The sequence below is a fragment of the Macaca fascicularis genome, chromosome 9 (genome assembly GCF_037993035.2).
Source record: "Macaca fascicularis isolate 582-1 chromosome 9, T2T-MFA8v1.1".
Lineage (NCBI taxonomy): Eukaryota > Metazoa > Chordata > Mammalia > Primates > Cercopithecidae > Macaca > Macaca fascicularis.
The window spans coordinates 104549283-104570586 of NC_088383.1; the positions used below are offsets into that span (position 1 = coordinate 104549283).

At 42.2% G+C, this 21304-nt stretch overlaps 1 protein-coding gene across 4 annotated transcripts in view; it reads right to left on the bottom strand.

Annotated features, from left to right (window-relative positions):
• ALDH18A1 (aldehyde dehydrogenase 18 family member A1) overlaps window positions 1–21304 on the bottom strand; it is a 49726-nt gene that overhangs the window by 21978 nt on the left and 6444 nt on the right. For 2 of the 4 annotated variants that reach the window (XM_005566057.5, XM_045361292.3), the window contains exons 3-7: window positions 14357–14571; window positions 8511–8660; window positions 8317–8421; window positions 4735–4887; window positions 4216–4306 (exon numbers count right to left, since the gene is read on the bottom strand). In XM_005566057.5, the coding sequence (XP_005566114.1) occupies window positions 4216–4306; window positions 4735–4887; window positions 8317–8421; window positions 8511–8660; window positions 14357–14571 (714 nt within the window). Of the gene's footprint in view, window positions 1–4215; window positions 4307–4728; window positions 4888–8316; window positions 8422–8510; window positions 8661–14356; window positions 14572–21304 lie in introns of all 4 variants that reach the window. The other 2 variants (XM_005566054.5, XM_005566055.5) reach the window with 1 other exon arrangement.

Consider the following 21304-nt stretch of genomic DNA (forward strand, 5'->3'; position numbering starts at 1 on the left):
CTACCACCTGTTTTAACCAGAAAAAGAGAACAAAGGATTCGACACTGACAAACAGCTCCAGGAGGACTCACCTTATATACTCCTATAACCTGGCTTGATAAATAAATGTTTCCCCACATCAGACCATGGCCATATCCTTGGCACATTTATTAGCCCTGCCCATATCCCTGGCAAGGTATCCTTAATTCTGCCATAGCTACTTAAGATGTTGTGCTTTAAGGACAGAACTGAAAAAGAAGGGTGGCTACTGCAGAAACGGCATAGTAGCCATATACTGTTAAATGTGACCGTTTCCAAGCAGATGAAATGCAACAGAGGTACTCATTAACTCTCACAGTACCCTTTGAAACAGTCACTAATTTACACTCCCAATTTTATGAGTGAGTCACTGTAGAGGTTAGGCTGAGTCAGCAGGAGACTGCATGACTCTTGACATTCAATCTGGATTTATTACCATAAAGCACATGTCCCTTTTATAACTAAGTGGAGTGACATAAAATAGTTACATGAAACGTCACATGCATACAATCCAAGATGAAAAATCCTCACAATTTCACTTTGAAAAAGAGTAAGTAGGAGCTTGGAAAAGAAAAAGGGGGGGGTAACAGGGGGCTAAGAAACTAGAGTTAAATCAAGACCTAAAGTGGACACAGATGGGAAGGCTGGGGACTGGCTGAAGGACATTTTGGGCAGTGATTTTTCTGGTTTCAAGTTACTGCTTTTCCTGTGCTATAATATACCTCTCCCCTCCATTATTCCAAACCTTTAAGACAATCTTGCTACATACTACCTCTCTGAGGAAGTAAGTGAATCAAGGAAGTGAGGAAATCGATGCCCATTGTAGAGCAGAGCAGTGACAACCATAAGCAGTGCAAATTATTACAGGAAAAGAAAAAATAACCTTTCACAATCTGTCAGTCTCAACCTACTACTCCACAGCTCTCCAGGATTTAGGGTTAGGATCTTCCCAGAAGATACAGTGCTGTGAGATCACAGATTTAGATTTGGAAGTTGTTTCAGTTTCATATATTAGTATAGGAAAGAGTGGGCAATTCTAGCCAAACCTTCTCCAAAGACAGTGAAGGGTTCCTAGCATGCTGATAATGTGCCTACTCCTCCTTTCCCTTTACCCCACCAAAAGCATAGTTAAAATTCAGATACTGTTCTAAAAAATCAACACTCAGTAGAAAACGAATTAGGATAATCACAGTAAGAATGCCAGTCTACCAGTGACCCGATTTTGGTGCTTGAAGCTGCATCAAAATGATTTGCTAGAGTGTTGTTTAAATTGGGTTTTATAAATTAATCTCGAAAACCTACTTTTTTTTTTTTTTTTTTTACCTTGTCAGGCAGTATAAGAGAGAAGGAAGAGTGTAGCTTTTTTAATTGAACAGACTCAGATTTGAAACTGGCCTCTGTCAAGCACTTGCTATGTGACTTTAGATATACCATTTAATAGATCTTAATCTAATTTTAAACTAAATTTTAAAAAATTATTTCTTCTTCTCTCCCCTCTCCTCTCCCAACAGGGTCTCTGTTTCTGTCACTCAGGCTGCAGTGAGGTGGCATGATCACAGTTCACTGCAGCCTCAACTTCCTGGGCTCAAGTGATCTTACTGCCTCAGCCTTCCCAAGTAGCTGGGATTACAGGCATGGGCCACGTGCCCAGTTTGAACTTAATTTTTAATTTCTTTATCTGTAAAATTGGGTTAACCTACCTACTACCTACATTGTAGGGTTGCTATAAAGATTGAATAAATTACATTTATCAAGCACCTAGCACACTATGTGCTCATAGTAGACATTCAGTAAAAACCTGCTGATTGGCCAGGCGCATGGCTCACGCCTGTAATCCCAGTGCTTTGGGAGGCCAAGGTGGGCGGATCACGAGGTCAGGAGTTCGAAACCAGCCTGGCCAACATGATGAAACCCCGTCTCTATTAAAAATACAAAAATTAGCCAGGCATGGTAGCACACGCCTGTAATCCCAGCTACTTGGGAGGCTGAGACAGGAGAATCACTTGAACCCAGGAGGCGGAGGTTGCAGTGAGCCGAGATCGTGCCACTGCACTCCAGCCTGGGCGAGAGAGCAAGACTCCGTCTTGAGGGGAAAAATGAATAGAAAACCCACTGATTAACCAAAATGCCTTCTTTCTCCAGGGTGGCTCACACTTACTCCAACTTAGCTGTTCCTATCCTGGGACTTCAAATTACAGTGGATAACACAGGACTAAGACTTCTTACAGGTAAAGACATTGACATGTAGGTGTCTTATCTTTGACTTTCCACATGGGCAGAGACAGATCAATTCATCTATGTCTGCCCCTGCCTCCACTACGTAGCCTCTGCCCTTACCATACAACTGCCTGAGCATAAAACAGAGAACAGGTCTTCCCGTGTTAACCTGCCTTGGTGTGGGCTGGGAATTAAGTAGGGGTGTTCTAACCTTCTGGGAATGTAACAGGGGACTTCTGGAATCCTAGATTCTGGACACAGTTACTATATTTCTTATGGGTCAGACTGTGAAATGGAAATAGCTTAAGGAAGCTTGAGAAGAGTGAATGGAAAGATATATTAGAGCCAAGAGTGGCCCCTCCAGGAAGAAGGGAACAGCAGAGAAGAACAGAGCAACATATAAGAACATAGTAGCCAGATAGCCTAGACTTCTACAGTGGCTCCAACTTAAAACAATCTGTCCCAACAAAGAAAAAGAAAAAAACCAAAACAAAACAAAATAAAGCAAAACAAAACAAACAAACAAAAAAACCTATAATCTGTCCTATGGTTTACATTAAAAACTGAAAGTAATCAAAACCACAATGAGATACTACTTCACACCCATTAGGATAGCTATAATAAAAAAGGCAGATAAAAACAACTGAGTATGGCCGGGCGCGGTGGCTCATGCCTGTAATCCCAGCACTTTGGGAGGCCGAGACGGGCGGATCACGAGGTCAGGAGATCGAGACCATCCTGGCTAACACGATGAAACCCTGTCTCTACTAAAATACAAAAACAAAAACAAACAAACAAAAAAAAACCAAAACAACTGAGTAACAGCAATGATGTAAACACATTAGAACCTTCATACAATGCTGGTGAGAATATGAAATGGTACAGCTGCTTTGGAAAACAGTCTAGTAGTTCCTCAAAAGTCTTTTAAACAGAGTTACCATGTGACCCTGCAGTTCTACTCTTAGGTGAAATAAAACATGTTCGCACAAAAACGTGTCATGAATGTTCACAGCTAATGTCCATCAATTGATGAACTGATAAATAAAACATGGTCTCAGAGTGGCATATTATTCAGCAATAAAAAAAATGAAGTATTGATACATGCTTAAAATAGATGAACCGTGAAAACGTGCTAAGTGAAAAAAGCCAGTCACAAAGGGCCACCATAATATATGAAGCCATTTAAATAAAATGTCCAGAACAGGTTAATCCACAGAAACAGAAAGTATACTGGAGATTGCCTAGGGATAGGGAGTTTGGGTAGAAGTGGGGAGTGACTGCTAACGGTTATGGAGTTTCTTATTGGGGTGATGAAAGGGAAAGTGTTCTACAAATGACTGTGGTTTTGGTTGCACAATTATGTAAATACACTAAACATCACTGAATTGTACACTTTATTTATTTATTTTTGAGATAGGGTCTCGCTCTGTCACCCAGGCTGGAGTACGGTGGCGCGATAACTGCTCACTGCAGCCTGGAACCCCCAGGTCCAAGTGATCCTTCTGCTTCAGCCCCGAGTAGCTGGAACCATAGGCGCATACCACCATGTCCAGCTAACTTTTCTATTTTTTGTAGAAACAGGGACTCACTATATTGCCCAGGCTGATCTCACACTCCTGGGCTCAAATGATCCTCCGGCCTCCCAAAGTGTTGGGATTATAGGTGTGAGCCACCACGCCAGGACAGAATTATAAACTTCAAATAAGTGAATTGTATGGTATGTGAATTATATCTCTATAAAGCTGTTATTTAAGAAAAACAACTGAAAGCACCTGGAAATAACATTTCAGTATTCAAACTACATCTCTTAGACTCGCCCACCCTGTTTTGAATCATAAAAGCCCTTTGTCTGAACACATGGCTAATGATCTATAGCAAAAAATAGATCAGAGGGACGCAAAGAAAGAGGGAAACTCACGTGCTCATACATGTAGCATTTAAAACAAAGGGCAGATAAAAGAAAAAAGCATTACTTTGTACCTTCTACATCTGAAAGAACAATCAAGAGGTCAGTTTTCATTTCCACAGCCAGTCGGGCAGCCAGGCTATCATTATCTTTAACACTAATAACCTAGAATGCAGATTAAAAAGTCAAAAGTGAGTGAGCTAAGCAGTCCAAACAGAAATTCATGGAAGCACCCAGCCAAGCTCAGGCAAAACCAATGAACCCAAATATATAGATGACAGCTCTTGCAGGCCCCTTCTGTCTGCAAAACACAGTGTCTACTGGCAATCCCTTTTCCAAACATGCAGTCTTCTAGCCACTGAAACATACAAGCCATGCTCATTGCACCATCTTAAGTGACTATAGCACCTCACCCTGTTGAATGCAACCACAAGTTCAGAAGAGCTTATGCAGTCACTGCTCCATGACAACAGTTTCTCTCACAACTTTTCCATCTTGTTTATGCCAAACTTCCGGTGTTAGTGCATGCAGCATAGCATGGTGTTAGTGTCTCCAGCATGCTGAACCTTTAGAAATACTTTACCCACATTTACCCCCTGCAGGTCACTGTTGGGCTCAGCTGGGGGGACAACAGCATCATTTGTGTTGACAATGGGGACAATGTTCATTCTAAGGAGTTCATGAAGTGTTCCATTGAGGTTCCGGCGCTTCTGCTCATCATGGAAATCCAAATTGGTCACCAAAATCTAAAAGGATTAAATAGATGGAAAATGCAGGAGGGAGAAAAATGCTAAACTTCCCAGTATACAAAAGATGCTAAGAGTAGGGGAGTTAAACTTTAGGTTTCTGGGGCCCCATACAGATTAGAATGAAATACGCATATCTGGGTGCTATCCAATTCTTTGTTTTCTTCAAGACAGGGTCTTACTCTGTTGCTCAGGCTGCAGTGCAGTGGCATAATCTCTGCTTACTGCAACCTCTACCTCCTGGGTTCAAGCAATTCTCATGCCTCAGCTTTCCAAGTAGCTAGGATTATAGGCACGCGCAGCTAATTTCTGTATTTTTAGTAGAGACAGGGTTTTGCCATGCTGGCCAGGCTGGTCTCAAACTCCTGGCCTCAACTGATGGGATTACAGATGTGACCCACTGCACCTGGCCCCAATTTTTGTAGAGATAAAAAAATTACAATAATCTGAAAGATTTATGTAAGAATGTTCAAGACTTCTTGCAAAAGTACTTTAATCCTCAGAGAGCTAACAAATCCCAAAATCTCATCCATTTACAAAATTAAGAAATTAATGTATCTATTTTTAGAGGAATACTGGGGGAGTCAGTGATTATCCATTAATTTCTTTTCTTTCTTTTCTTTTTTTATAGAGAGGGTCTTGCTGTGTTCTCCTCGTCTCAAGTGATCCTCCCACCTCAGCCTCCTGAGTCACTGGGACTAAAGATGCACACCGCTGTGCCCCAGCAATTTCTAAAACATCTCTGTATCCTAGGATCTGATTCAGGGCCTGGCCATAGTAGGCCCTTAAATATTTGGCGAGTGAGTGAATAAATTATTTTCCCTGCTTCGAAAAGTGTGTTAGACAAAATGGAACAGGGTTGTGTTATCCCTGCTCTTGCTTTGAAGCAGACTATTACTGGAGTTAACTAAGACTGTGTGTGAGCATGTGGGGTCAGTCTGAGAAATTTATGGAGGTTAGTCTTTAGTCACAAGCTGAAAGAGGGGCAGAACACAACTTGGTTCAAGGGAGGAGATGAGCATAAGGTGCTCAAAGGTACAATGGAGATGGGCGTGTGGGCTGGTAAACAGCTCTGCTTTCTAGCTTGAACTAGAATTTTATGCAGTGTTTAGGAGAAAAAGATAAATGGGTAAATGGAGATAGCAAGAAACTAAATGGCAACAAACCTTGAGGCTCAACAGTAAATAATGTAATCTCTCTAATGTTTACGGAAGAGGGTTCTTGCTATGGAGGGCAGGCTAAGGTAGGAAAAGTTGGAAGCAAATAGTAAAGAAAGCAGGCACTGAAACAGTCAAAGTGAGGATGGTTAAGGGTCTGGCTATGGTAACTAAGAAGAATATAGCAATAAAACAGCAGCCTTAATGATAATAAAACACAGGAAACATACATAGAAAAATAATTCACTCGCTCACTTGATAAAAAATTTGTTAAGTACCTCTGAAATGCCAGGGTCTAGTTGCTGGAATGGAGAATAAGAATGTTGATGGTTTGGGGAAAAACAAAATGGGGCATATTTTTGAAAGGGAAGATCATGAACTCCTTTTCAGAAAAGCTTAGTTCTGCTGGACACAGGACTAGGTCAAAGCTGAACACACAGATTCTAGTCATGATGGTGAAAGATCGAACAATTAATATAAACCCGTGGGTAGGAGAGACAAGCAGGAGGTCTAAAGGTCCAGGAAAAATACCTGTCACTAAAATAGCTTCACAAACATGGCCTGGGGATCTCAGCACTAAGGTAGGAGATAAAGAGCCCCAAGAGGGAAATGTACGTGTTTAGACAAGGGCAATCTGTTGAGGGAAAATCAGTTTCCCTTCTACGAAGAAAAAACAAGCTGTTTTAAGTGTTTAAGTCTTTAACCTGGCAAACTACCTACTGGAAGTTTTCAAAAGCCACTGATAATGGTCTTCTCTATAATATTACTGAAGAAAATAAGGAACCATAGGATAAGGTATAAAGGGCAAATATTTTCTGTAGATATGATGGCCTTGGGGGAAGACACAGGTGTGAGAGGAAACAGCCCAGGGATTGAAGCTTGTTGGGAACCGGAGGGGCAGAGCTCTTCTTCCACTCAGTGTAAATGGAAACAATGGCTGATACTGCAGGGACTCTTCATTCAAAACAAAACAAAACAAAAACAAACTCTCAAAAAGTATCATCCCTGGGAAAAACCAAACCACAGCAAAACCATAGCTCTTGGACTTGAGCTTCCTCACCCAGCTCCAGGCACTTTAAAAAAATTAAAGACCAAAACTGTCACTGGACTGTGGAGACGAGAAAGCAGATAATTAAGAAGAGTGATAGAAATACAGATTTATATTGCATTTATACTAAGAGAAAAAAGCTAAGATTACAGAAAGTAGGGTCCCCAGTCATAGGCAATGGGACAAGCCCATGCCTTTCTGTTTTAACTCACTGACATGAGGACACTCTGGTGTAATACCAGAACATCACTGTGGGTACAAACAGGCAAATGATGGAGAAACAAAAAAAAGTAACAGGAAATGAAGAAGCAAAACCTGAAACAATATATGTATACATAACAATATCACCGGTGTAAAATAACATCCGTGCATGTAGTGCACATGTAAAATAATATCCATAATATAAAATAACGGCTATTTTACATCTTTACAGGTAAAGGGGTTTCAAAATAAAATAATTTGGGAGTTAGATTTTTTTTTTCAGTTGTTTCCTGAAGTGACTGCTATTTAGATGTCTCTAGTGTGTAGCTGTACAGTTAAGAATATAATTCAAAAAAATTCAGGAGATTTAGGTAAAAATGAAACAATGCAGAAAGAAGGTTCTAGAACATTTAGGGGTAGCCACTAAAAATTCATAAGTCCCATGACGACTGGAATCATGTCTGATTTGTTCACCACAGTATCCCCAATGCCCAAGACTGCTAGATACACCATAGGTGCTCAATAAATACTTGCTGAATGAGTGAAAAACCAGCCACCCACCAGCATTCCTCTTTCCCTTCAAAGCTTAATAAGTATCTGCTATAAAAGGCAACCAACCACATGCAAAGAGAAGCAAGCCACCTGAAATCAAAGAAGCAGTGAAATAAAGCCGTTTAACTTCTCTGTCTTCAGAAGTGTTAGCACTTGTAATCCTAAGTGTTATTAGGGTAACACGAGCTAATACTGAGAATGTATTATGTAGCAAACACTATACCAAATGCTTTTCATATATTTTCCCACTGAGTCCTTCCAAAAATTATCTGAAATAGGCACTGATATTATCCCCATTTTCAGATGAGGAAACTGAGGCACAAAAAGGTTAGATAAAAAACTTTCTTCAGATCTCTCAAGTAGCAAGTGATGAAGCTGACACCATATTCTAGTAGACTAGTTCCAGACCCCTTTGTTCCACAAGAACCACCCTCACAGGTCCCACACCCCTTTCAAAGCCCAGCCTCTCACCTGGGCAGCACAGATGCTGTACTGGGTAAACATAGCCTCATATAAGGCCATCAGCCCACTCTGTCCGGCAGCTGCACAGGCTCGTGCCTCTAAGACTGGAATTGCCTGTAATATACCAATGAGACAAGGTGTGGTAGGAAATGAGGGAAGAAGACCTGAAGGTCCATTTTAACGTGTGGGGAAGCAGCACTCACCATCTCTTTCAGCTGGTTCTGCCCCGAGTGTAGGGCCTGCCGCACGCTCTGAGACAGAAGGATCTCATGGCGCAAGCGTTGTTTGCCAAAGGCTACAGCTCCGCTGGTCACCAGCATCATCTCTCTGCCCTGATTCTGCAGCACTGATACCTGGCATTGAGAAAGGAAAGGGGATCACAAGTCACTGTACTGTCTCGTTCATCTTTTCACAAGGGATGGAGGTAGGGTGGACTATTGAGTAGATCCCGAATGCTGGTTTATGAACCAGCATGGGGCTGGCTCTGGAAGAATCAACCAGACTGTCTGGTAAAAACACAGATTCCTACATCCTGTCTCAAATTTCTGTTTAGCAGGTGGCAGATAAAAATCAGACATTTTAATTTATTTTTTAATTAAAACAATTGGCTGGGCATGGTGGCTCATGCCTGTAATCCCAGTACTTTGGGAGGCCAAGGCAGGCAGAAGGTTCCTGAGCCCAGGAGGTTCAAGACCACCCAGGCAACATGGCAACACCCAGTCTCTACAAAAAATACAAAATTTAGCCAGGCATGGTGGTGCATGCCGGCTACCTCGGGAGGCCAAGGTAGAAGGATCACCTGAGCTCAGGGAGGATGAGGCTGCAGTGAGCCATGATCGCACCACCACACTCCAACCTGGGCAATAGAATGAGAGAGATGCTGTCTCAAAAACAACAACAACAAAAAGAACCCTATGAAAAAAAATTTTTTAAGACAGAGTCTTCCTCTGTCACCCAGGCTGGAGTGCAGTGGCAGGAGTGTGGCTCACTGCAGCCTTGGCTGCCTAGGCTTAAGTGATCCTCCTGCCTCAGCCTCACAAGTAGCTGGAACTACAGGTTCATGCCACCATGCCCAGCTAATTTTTCTTTTTTAATGCATTTTTGTAGAAATGGAATCTCACTATGTTGCCCAGACTGGCCTCAAACTTCTGGTCTCAATCCATCCTCCTGCCACGGCCTCCCAAAGCTGTGGATTACAGACATAAGCCACCTGGCCTCAGACAGACATTTTTAATAAGGAAATTCTGGTGTCTAGCCAAGTTTGACATCTATAGGACATGATTGTATTAGGTTGGTGCAAAAGTAATTGCATGTCAATTACCATTGACAGTAATAGCAAAGACCACAATTACTTTTGTGCCAACCTAATATTTGCAGGGAGTGTGTAATACAGAAGGCCTCGTTGCTCCAAGAAATGAAGCCCAGAATAAAAGTCCGCAGGTAGGAAATGCAATGTAGACTCAGCAGATGGCTTCTCAGGTTCTAAGGCTTAACCCGGGTAAATGAGGCTGTTCTGGTGGCACATCTGATCCTATGGGTTGCCTCTGCCTACACCAGGGGCAGATGGTGACCTTGTTCTGCTCTGCCTGCCCAGAACCAAATGTGGTCATTTTGTTTCCTACCTTAAGCAGACTTATATGAAAAAATTAAAGACTCAAGATGCAATAAAGTCAATATTCCTAAACTGTCCTTTCCTTCTGATATCTGAACCCTTTTAACTGGTCCAGGAACTCACAAACAGCTATGATAAACCATGATTTAAAACAATAATAACTTTTTTTTTTGAAACAGGGTCTTGCTTTGTCACCCACGCTGGAGGACAGTGGCACAATCACGGCACACTGCAACCCTGACCTCCAGGACTCAAGCAATCCCCCCACCTCAGCCCCCTGAGTAGCTTCCCAAAGTGCTGGGATTACAGGTGTGAGCTACTGTGCCTGGCCCCGACAACAATATTTTATCACAGAAAGTTTCAGCTGCCTGAGGTGGGAGGATTGCTTGAGGCCAGGAATTCGAAACCAGCCTGGGCAAAATAGCAAGACCCCATATCTATGAAAAATTAAAAAAAAAAAAACCAGCCAAGCAGCATGTGCCCATAGTCCCAGCTACTCAGGTGGCTAAAGAAGGATCCCAACTGAGCCCAGGAGTTCAGGGCTGCAGTGAGCTATGATTACACCACTGCATTCCAGCCTAGGCGACAGAGCAAGACCCTCTCTCTAAAATAAATAAATAAAAATCAAAAAAAAAAAAGAAAATTTCATATTTAACCGAAGTGGTGAGAATAGTATTATAAATCCCCATGTACATACCACACAGTTTCACCAACTATCTCTCATGGCCAATTTCCTAGTCTCCAATAACCGCTCTATACCATTATCATCTGGAATATTTCAATGATTTCCTTTATATCAAATAGCCAGTGTTCATATTTTTCCAATTTTTTTTCCTTGCTCAAATTGAGATGCAAATTAAATCCTGCATTACAAATTAATTGAAGTGTCTCTCAAGTTCCTTTAATTCATGGGTTCCCCTCTCCATCAGTTTTCCCCCTTGTAATTTTTGTTAAACTGAGTTGTTTATTCTTTAGGATTTCCCAGCCTACATTTTCCCAATTGTGTCCTTATGATATTAATCCTGCACTTTGTATATCCTATAAACTGATGTTTGGTATGAAGGCTTTTTTTTTTCCCCCAACAAGTCTTTATAAGTTGTGGTGTGCACATCCATCAAGGAGATACATAATGCCTGGTTATTTTTCTTTTTGTGATGTTAGCATCTGTTGATGATCATTGCCAAGATCCATTATTCCATTAGGAGCTGCAAAATGCTGATACTCTAACTCAATGATTCCTTCATTTATAATCTGGAAAAATTCCAAAAGGGAAACTCTCCTTTACTAACTATTTGATTACCCTGAAGGTACAGTTTGCCGATGAAAAGCAGGACAAATGTGTGTCTCCTCCCCTTTACTAATCCATTTTCAATATAATGAGTAGCTTCTCTAGCACCCTCCAAAAATGGCCAATGAAATTTTTTTTTTTTTTTTTTTGAGACGGAGTCTCACTGTCTCCTATGCCGGAGTGCAGTGGTGCAATCTCAGCTCACTGCAAGCTCCGCCTCCCAGGTTCACACCATTCTCCTGCCTCAGCCTCCCAAGTAGCTGGGACTACAGGCGCCCACCACCACACCCAGCTAATTTTTTGTATTTTTAGTAGAGACGGCGTTTCACTGTTAGCCAGGATGGTCTGGATCTCCTGACTTCATGATCTGCCTGCCTCGGCCTCCCAAAGTGCTGGGATTATAGGCATGAGCCACCACGCCCGTCCATGAAGTTTTTTTTTTTTTTAAGTGTAATTATGAACTCATGGATTTAAACATATTTTGTTGCATTGTGCAGTGATTCCCTTTTTTTTTTTTTTTTTTTTTTTGAGAATCAGTCTCACTCTCGCCCAGGCTGGAATGCAGTAGTGCTATCTCGTCTCACTGCAACCTCCACCTCCAAGGTTCAAGAGATTCTCCTGCCTCAGCCTCCCAAGTAGCTGGGATTACAGGCAGGTGCCACCATGCCTGGCTAATTTTTGCATTATTAGTTGAGACAAGATTTCACCATGTTGGCCAGGCTAGTCTTGAACTCCTGACGTCAGGTGATCCCCCCACCTTGGCCTACCAAAGTGTTGGGATTACAGGTATGAGCCACTGTGCCCAGCTGTGATTCCCTTTCTTGATGTTCAAATCATCCCATTTATGGCCAGTGGAAACCACTTTAAGTTGGTTCCTGAGTCCATCTGACATGATAAGATGACTATTAGGCAGGCCCTGATGGAGACAGCTCTTCCATTAGGTCCAAATGCAGCCCTACAAAGCTGATAACCTACGCAAACCTTTACCAGGTTTTTCCTACTCTTTTCATCAAGTTTCTCCTCCGTTCAAAATCTTCAGTCTGTTTTTGAGACTGCACTCCAACTCACACAGTTGGCTTCAGAGCCCTGCCTAATGCAATGATCCATTTTTTTTTTTTCATTCTTTCTAATGAGATGACCACCTCTACTTTCCAGCTTATCTCCTCCCTGGCCCACAGCATGCCACACTCATTCCTGTCTATCCTCGATCTGGAATCCGCTTGAGACCCTGTCCATTCCCCAGAACCACTGGACTGCACAACTGCAGAAGCATGTCACACTGATACTTATTAGCATGGAACTTTTCCCCTCTGTTTGTACAAATCCCATCAGTTGTCAAGGCCCAGGCTGAGTTCCAGCTCTCCTAGGAAGCCCCAGGAACAACCACACTCTCATCTGAGTTTCCCATCTCTGGACCCATCGCTCACTGTCATTTGGGCCCACTTATTTGGATATTTACTGCCCTGAACAGTCACCTTAATGTCTGGGGAGTCCCAGTTCTGGCTCCCAAAGGGTAGAGACTGTTATATCTCTAAGGTAGAGAGGGTAGAGAAGCTAGTACCCCTCATAGTGTAGTCTCTTGATAAATATTTTTAAAATTTATCTGATGAACTCAATCTAGAAGGTGGGTTTGATTATTGCTGTTTTCTTTTTGTGTGTGTGGGGGGGTGGGGACTGGAGGTCAGGATTTTTCTCTGTTGCCCAGGCTGTAGTGCAGTGACTTTATCATAGTTCACTGCAACCTTGAGCTCCTGGGCTCAAGCAATCCCTCTGCCTCAGCCTACCAAGAAGTCAGAACTTTTTTAGACAGGGTCTTGCTCTGTCACCAAGGCTGGAGTGCAGTCAGTTGTGTGATCATAGCTCATTGCAGCTTCAACCTCCCAGGCTCAAGCAATCCTCCTACCTCAGCCTCCTGAGTAGCCAGGGCCACAGGAATGTGCCACCATGCCTGGCTAATTTTTTAAAAATTTTTTGTAGAGATGGGGTTTCACTATGTGGCTTAGGCTGGTCTTGAACTCCTGGGCTCAAGCAATCCTCCTGCCCCAGCCTTCCAAAGTGCTGAGATTACAGGTGCAAGTCACCACGCCCAGCGATTTCATTTTTATAGAGACAGGGTCTCACTTTGTTGCTCAGGCTTGATAATTATTTAGAATAGAAAATCTAAGAAAAAAATTGTATCAAGTTTCAGGTTAGCAGTTTCCCAATATTAACGCCTCAGGAAAGTTGTTTTTTAAAAACTGAAAATTTAATGACGAGGGTAGTGTAAAATTTCAGATGCCATAGAAGAGCTCTTGCTTTATCTGTGGGATGCTGGGATGTCTGGATTTTTACTTTTGGCCAAATCTGGCATGCTGCCTGTTTTTGTAAATGAAATTTTATCAGCTCACGGCCATGCTCATTCATTTATGTATTGTCTGTGGTTGCTTCTGCAGAGCTGTGTACTGGAGACACAGAACATACAACCTACAAAACTAAAATATTTACTATCTGGTCTCTTGCAGAAAAAGTTTGCAGGCCCAGCACTTTGGGAGGCCAAGGCAGGAGAATCACTTGAGCCCAGCAGTTGGAAACCAACCTGGGCAACATAGTGAGACCCCCGTCTCTACAAAAACTACACAAATTAGCTGGGCATAATGGTTTGTGCCTGTAGCTGCAGCTACTCAGGAGGCTGAGGTGGGAGTATCACTTGAGCTCGATAGGTCGAGGCTGCAGTGAGCCATGATCATGCCACAACAGTCCAGCCTGGGTGACAGAGTGAGATCCTCTCAAGACAGACAAACACAGCAGCCCCATCCCAGAGATACTTACTAAGTAACGGCTAGATGTGAAACCCAGGCATCTCCAGGCCCGAGATGATTCTACTGCATAGCCAGAACTAAGAATCTCCAACAGAAACAGCTCTTTATCACGAAGAAGTCTGAGGCATGAACTGCATGAAATCACCCCTACTCCTTAACATCCCCTTTTCTTGCCCTAAGATGCCATCTCTCACTGGCATCTACGTTGGGAAACAGTTTTCACATTGGGTTAAATCTATTGCACTGAAATCACAATTATTTTTATAAGTTGATGAGCAACTTAAACCCAATTTGAAGTAGTAACTTAAAACCCAAATTTCAGTACAGCATAATTTCTATCTTGGCAATCACCTGCTCAACAATAGATGCCAAGCGCCCCAGGGCCAGGCCACATTCATCCCCTCGGGTCACCACAGCACTGCCGAGCTTCACCACGATTCTCTTGGCATGCTTCAGTTCACCGCGGTGGGCAAAGGACTTGCCATGTGTACGACTGAGGGGTACAGTGATAAAGGGGATGTTGCTCCAAGAACGAACATGTCTGATGACTGAAGGCTGGATACAATCTGTAGCCATCAAAGTCAAATGCAAGAAAAAAAGAAATAATATAGTTTTTCAATAAAAACATACATGCTCAGTATTAACCAGTTTAGATACCAAAAAACAGCATTATCATTATTAACTGTGTAAAACTAGTACAGTATATCAAAAGCTCTATCTAGCATATTCTTATTTTACTATTGTATGGAGTTTACACCCAGGATGCAGGTCATAGGCATACTCAAATGCTGTTGGTGAACAGTACAAACAAATTAATCTCTCTTGAAGACAGGTTGGTAAATGTATCAAAAGCCTTTAAAAAAGTTATCTAAAAAAGAGATTTATCAGAAAGCTATTCATCACCGTGTTATTTATTATCAGAAAAATCAGAAGTAGAGTAAATGTTGGATAAAGGGAAAAAGATTAACATTTTTAGAATTTTTAATAATGTACAAAAATGCTTATATGTTAATTTCATATATGTATAAACACATAGATGGATAAAATTAATGGAAAATTAATATTTTATCTCTTGATAGGATTATAAGCAATTTTAAATTTTCTTCTTTGTTCTTTCTTAGGTTTTCCAAGCTTATGCAGTAAAGATGCATTGCTTTCATAATCAGAAAAATATGGGTGTTTCTAAAGAAACTATAAAAAGAGGAAAGAGCCGGCCAGGCATGGCAGCTCACACCTATAATCCCAGCACCTTGGGAGGCGGAGGCAGAAGGATCACTTGAGGGTCAGGAGCTCAAGACCAGCCTGGACAACATAGTGAAACCCCGTCTCTACTAAAATACAAAACTTAGCCGAGTGTGGTGGTGGGCACCTATAATCTCAACTACTCAGGTGGCTGAGGCAGGAGAATCGCTTGAACCTGGGAGGCGGACGTTGCAGTGAGCCGAGATCGTGCCACTGCACTCCAGCCTGAGCGACAGAGTGAGATTCCTTCTCAAAAAACAAAAAAAGAAGGAAGAACCTGATTAGCAAAGACAGTAAAGAACAAAGTAAGTGTATGAATAATACAAAATCTCAACTAGCCTATCTACAATTTCTCTTTGATGAATTCAGATGCCTGTAACAATGATGAAAGAAACCAAAGAGCTTTCTGAAGGAAAAGCAATGTTAGAGTCAGATACTTTCTATCCCCTCGGACATCTGCCTCTAACCAATTTTCTTGATTCTTTTTCTTGTAACACTGTACAAGATTACAGATCATTTGTACAGATGAACAAACAAAAAAAATTATACAAGATTTCTAAGGAGGAAAAAAATCTTGATTAAAAGCCAAAGAGAAACCTGCATAAAGCCAGAAGTAAAAGAGTAAAAGCTGAATGTCAGGCACAGAACCCCTTCAACACTTCTCATGGGCCCAACACCTCCTGCTTCGCTGATTACTAATTACCCATTCGTCCTTTCTCACACAATTACCAGATCCCCAAGTATTGGCGAGGCATACTGCCATCAGTCTAAAGACTACATTTCCCAGCCTTTCTTGCTCAGATAGACAGGACCATGTGACCAACAAGATATCTGACTAACAAGATATCTGGCTAACAAGATACATGTGAAAATGTTATGTGGAATTTCTAGGAACTTAAAAGAGACATGCTTTCTTCCATTCATCCCCACTGCTGCTTGGAACATGGGTATGAAGGCTGGAGCTCAATCACTCATTTTGAACTGGAAGGAACTGTGAAGCAACAAGAACGAAAGAGCAGGGATCTCTGATGATTCCACAGTGCTATTCTGGAAGCCCTGGACTGCCTACCTTCTTTCAGGACTGCTAGGCTTCCTTCAGGAGAAAGAGAGAAATACATTTCTATCCTGTTTGAGCCATTATTATTTTGAGTTTCCTGCTACATGCACATAATTGTAACTGACATAGAAGGAGAATGACTGCATAGGCAGATGGGCTGGGTGAAGTCTCCATGGGAGAGAAGATGCTGTCAATCAGTGGGGGTGGAGGAGCACTTACAGCAAATAGAGCTTCCTTCCTGATAGCAAGAAGCAAGACGTGGTGGGTAACATAGGTTCTCAGCAGGACTAAGCTTTAAGCAATTCCCTGCAAAGACTTTTCTATATCTCATTATAAGCAACTCATAAATATTCAAATGAATTACTAAAATAATCATTCCGAGCCACCTTTTGAACCACTGTTCTATTACTGTATTAGAGAGTTAAGTACCTTCACTTGAGCCAACCATTATCACTTCCCTTTATATTGTCTGTCTATAAATGACAATTTTCTGAAAACCTCTTTAGACCTCTGACTCTCTCCTGGTCACTAACTCACTCCCTAACCATAATCTACTGATGGTGGGTAAAGTAGGCAGGAGCTTATTCTCATGAATGGGAAGGCGACTGTGGGTTCTCCTCCCTTCCTGTGTCCTTCACACACAAATCTTAGAACATTTCTAACAAAGTAGTGAAGATTCATTTCTTCCTTTCCTTAAATAACCATTTTTCAAGTGACTATGTTTCAGGTTTGTGGAGATATAAGAAAGATAATATGATCTTTTTTCACAATAGGCTTGGCATCTAGATCCGGGCACACAGCTACTTAGTAAGCCATTATCTGGGATGGAACTGGGATTCTGACGGCATTGCTGGATCCACAGGTGTATGGTCTCTTCCTGCTGCGGGAGTCCCTGGGACTAAAAGACTGGTTTGTTGTTGAGACTAAGTTTTGCGGAGTGCTACTTTCCTTCATTAGGTTAATTATTAATAATACAGGTACCCTACTCTGTTTTCAGGAATATTATCCTAAGCAATATGTACACATAAGTTTTAAGTTTAAAAGTTGTACACATAATGGTTTGGTCTCACTGATCTGATAGAGAGAAGGGTGGTGGAGGGACAGGCTTACTTCCCTAGGGTTTGGACCAGGGATCATCAGTGGCTGTTTGCAGAGCTCAGAGCTATGCCAAGTATTATGTATTATCCCTTTGATAGCTGTCAGATCTAGGCTTTCTGGCTTTCTCTCCTGTCCGCTGGAGGGCCTATCCTGACCTGGAAGGGGTGGTGAGCATGGGTGGAGCAGCCTGAGAGGGTACCTCAGGAACATGGCTAGTGGCATGCGTGTCTGTCCAGCTGATCAAATGGTGATCAAATGGTAGAAGCCAATCAGAATCCAGCAGCCAGGCTAGCATGAAGGAAGCTAACCCACAGTCTGTATCAGAAGAGGGTGGGTGGCATGGCTCAGTGCCAGGTAGTCAAGGGTCATTCTGGCTGAAGACAATAGGGTAACAGCAGTAGATAAGGCCTGTTAGGGTTCAAGAGGAGGTCACCACTGTTAATAAGGTTTCATGCAGGTGACTCAGTCAAATCCAGTAGGTTCTAGCACAAAGGAGAGCTTCATGGGACCCAGAGCTTTTTGGGTTTCCTATTGAACAACACCTTTTACCTTCCAAGGTTGACCCTACATTTCTTGGGGGGTATTTTTTAAATGTTCTACAGTGTATTACACTTGTTAGGGTCCATACTGAAAACGGAGAAGGCCTTGATTAGTTAGGAAAATTCAAGGTTTCTAGAGAAGTAATTGTTTCCCATCTTCTAAGGAACTTTTAGGCTCTAAGTTCCAAAGAAAATCTGTCCCCTCCTAGTAGGTATGAGGGCATAGTGAGGTGTATGTGTGTACAGGTGTGGCATGGTGGGGGATGGGAGGGGTTGTCCATGTTCTTCTTAAGGGCCACAGATTATACTCTTATTACTCTTAAGGAGGAGAACCCTTTACTTCTTCAGCATCAGAGTCCTTATGCCCAGCAACCAATGAGGCTGTATTCCAGGCCTCAGCAAGAAGGGACCCTGACATGACTTCTCTTTTTCTTTCTGGCCTTCCATTGCCTTCTCTGTTTGTCTCCATAAGCTTTCTCATTTTGCCTTTCTTTTCCTATTTTTTCCCCCTGCTATTCTGCTTATCATGATCAGTGAAAGAGCTCCATTCCAGAAAAATCCAAATCCCCAAATCCAAAAACCTAGGGAAACAATTAGAAAGTGCCTCCTTCTGCGAATGAGCCTAATGAGGATAAGTATCAATAATAAAAATACTGAAGTGAACACTTACCACATACCAGGAGTTGTACTAAGTATTCACACACCTCCTACAGGAGTAAAAAGGATAAGCGTTGGCTCTGGAGCCAGACTGCCTGAGTGGAATCTCAACCTCTTCACTTACTTGCTGTCTCCCTAACTATCTCATAAGGTTGGTATGGGGGATAAAACAAGTTCATGCATGAACAGAGATTGGCACAAAATAAATACTCAATGCATATTAGCTGGTACTATGAAAAAAGTGTTACTTATTGTGACATGGCATATATATCCATGGTTCCTGGCTTATAACTCTAATAGTGCTTTTTAGTCTTTCGTTATAATGTTGGTGTAAGGAAACAGAATCTCTCTCTGATCTTCTCCTGAACTCCTTTCACCTGCTCAAGGCAGGACTCTAATTTGATTGTGGGTTGTAAGACTCTCAATCCAGAGACGGTCCTGCCCCATACCTTGGAGGAAGAAATATTGCACAGAAAGACCAAGATAAAATCTGAACAGACAGGCCTTGCTGGGTTACCCCACTCAGTCTATTAGTATTAGGTCACATCCTTTTTGTTCAATCACATTTCAACACAGTTGTCCATGCTTTAATCATGCCTACCCCAGTAAGTCTCCATAAGAGTTCCAAGGGGACAAGGTTCGGGGAGCTTCCAGACAGCTGAACATGTGGAGATTCCTGGAGAGTGGTGTGCCCGGGACGGGCATGGAAGATCTGTGCCTCTTACCCCACACCTCACCCTACGTATCTCTTCATCTGCGTCCTTTGTAATAAACTGGTAAATCTAAGTGTTTCCCTGAGTTCTCTGCATGATTCTAGCAAATCAACCAAGCCCAAAGAGGGGATTGTGGGAACCCCAGCTTGAAGCTGGTCAGTCAGCAGTTCCAGAGGCCTGGACTTAGGACTGGTAGGAAGGTGGGGATGATCTTGTGGGACTGAGCCCTCAACCTGTGGGCTGTCCTCGGGGAGGTAGTGTCAGAATTGAACTGAAGGATACCCAACTGATGTCCACTGCAACCCCCACACATTTGGTCACAGAAGTCTTCTGTGTTGCTCGTTGTCATGGAGAGCAGAGGAAAAATAGTTTGAGCTTTTCTATACTCTACCTTCATCATCATTGTCGTCGTCATCACCATCATCATCATCTCACTGAATTCTCATGAATTAAGCCTCATAAGTTAGGTATGAGTTCCTTATTCTTGTTATCCATTTTATAAATAAGGAAACTGATGCTCAGAGTAACTGAGTAATTTACCAGTGTTGCCAGATTACAAAAATGGCCACAATCCTTTTGCAGCTTCTCCATTAACAGGTGAGTCAATTTTCCAAACTTCTTAAATTTGGGCTGGCCCTGTAACTTGCTTTGACCAAAACAATGTGGCAGAAGGAACAGTATATAAATTCTGAGTTTACATCTCAAGAGGACTTGCAGCTACCATGCTTGCCCTTCTTGGGAACCCTGCAAGCATCACGCGAAGAAGCCACGAACAGCTTGCTGAAGGATGAGAAGCCACACGGAACATAGGTGATGTGTCATCCCAGCAGAGGCCCCTTCATCCCCAACAATCAGCCCTAAGTCAATCTGAGACCTGACACAGACACAGAACCACTGTGCAGCTGAGCCCAGTCCAAAATACCATCCCACAGAATTGTGACCTAAACAGACAGTTGTTTTAAGCTACTAAGTTACTTAATAAGGAGAAGGGCTAGTTTTAAAAACCCAGGACCTGGTTCCAAATCCTGAACTTTTAGCCCTTATACTCTACATGAATAGGAAAGAGATTTTTCTGTCTAATGATAAGCCTGATGAGTTGATTGGCAAGTCATCTTGCAATGAAACCTGGAAATGGACTACTGATAAGATTTAGGTGATATCGAGGAGCTAGCCAACTCAAAACATCATAAACAGCCTTTCAACAAATGATGCTGGAACAACTGGTATTAAAAGTTGAAAGATGAACATTGACCTACACCTCACACCTTATACAAAAATTAACTCAAAATGGATCACAAAGCTGGGTGCAGTGGCTCACACCTATAATTCCTGCACTTTGGGAGGTAAAGGTAGGAGGATCTTTTGAGACCAGAAGTTCGAGACCAGCCAGAGCAACATAGACTCCATTTCTATAAAAAATTTTTTTAAAAATTAAATGTGCCAAGACTGGGCAACATGGCAAAACCCTGTCTCAACAAAAAATATAAAAATTAGCTGGATGTGGTGGTGCAGGCCTATAGTCCCAGCTACTTGGGAGGCTGAGGCAGGAGAATCGCTTGAGCCTGGGACGTTGTGGCTGCAGTGAGTAATGACTGCACCACTGCTCTCCAGCCTGGTTGACAGAACAACAACCTGTCTCAAAAAAATAAAATAAAAAATAAAAAATAAACAAAGAAAAAAATTAGCCAGGTGTGGTAGTATACACCTGTAGTCCTAGCTACCTGGGAGGCTGACATAGGAGGATCACTTGAGCCCTGGAGGTTGAGCCTTGATCGTGCCACTATGCTGCAGCCCTGGGTAACAACAGAGCAAGATCCTTTCTCAAGAAAATAACAACAAAAAAAATGGATCATGGATTTAAGTGTAAAATATAAACTATCAAGCTTTTAGGAAAAAAAATAGGAGGAAATCTTCAAAACCTAGGGTTATACAAAGAGTTCTTAGACTTGACCACCCCAAAAGTATAATCCATAAAAAGAAAAGCTGATAAATT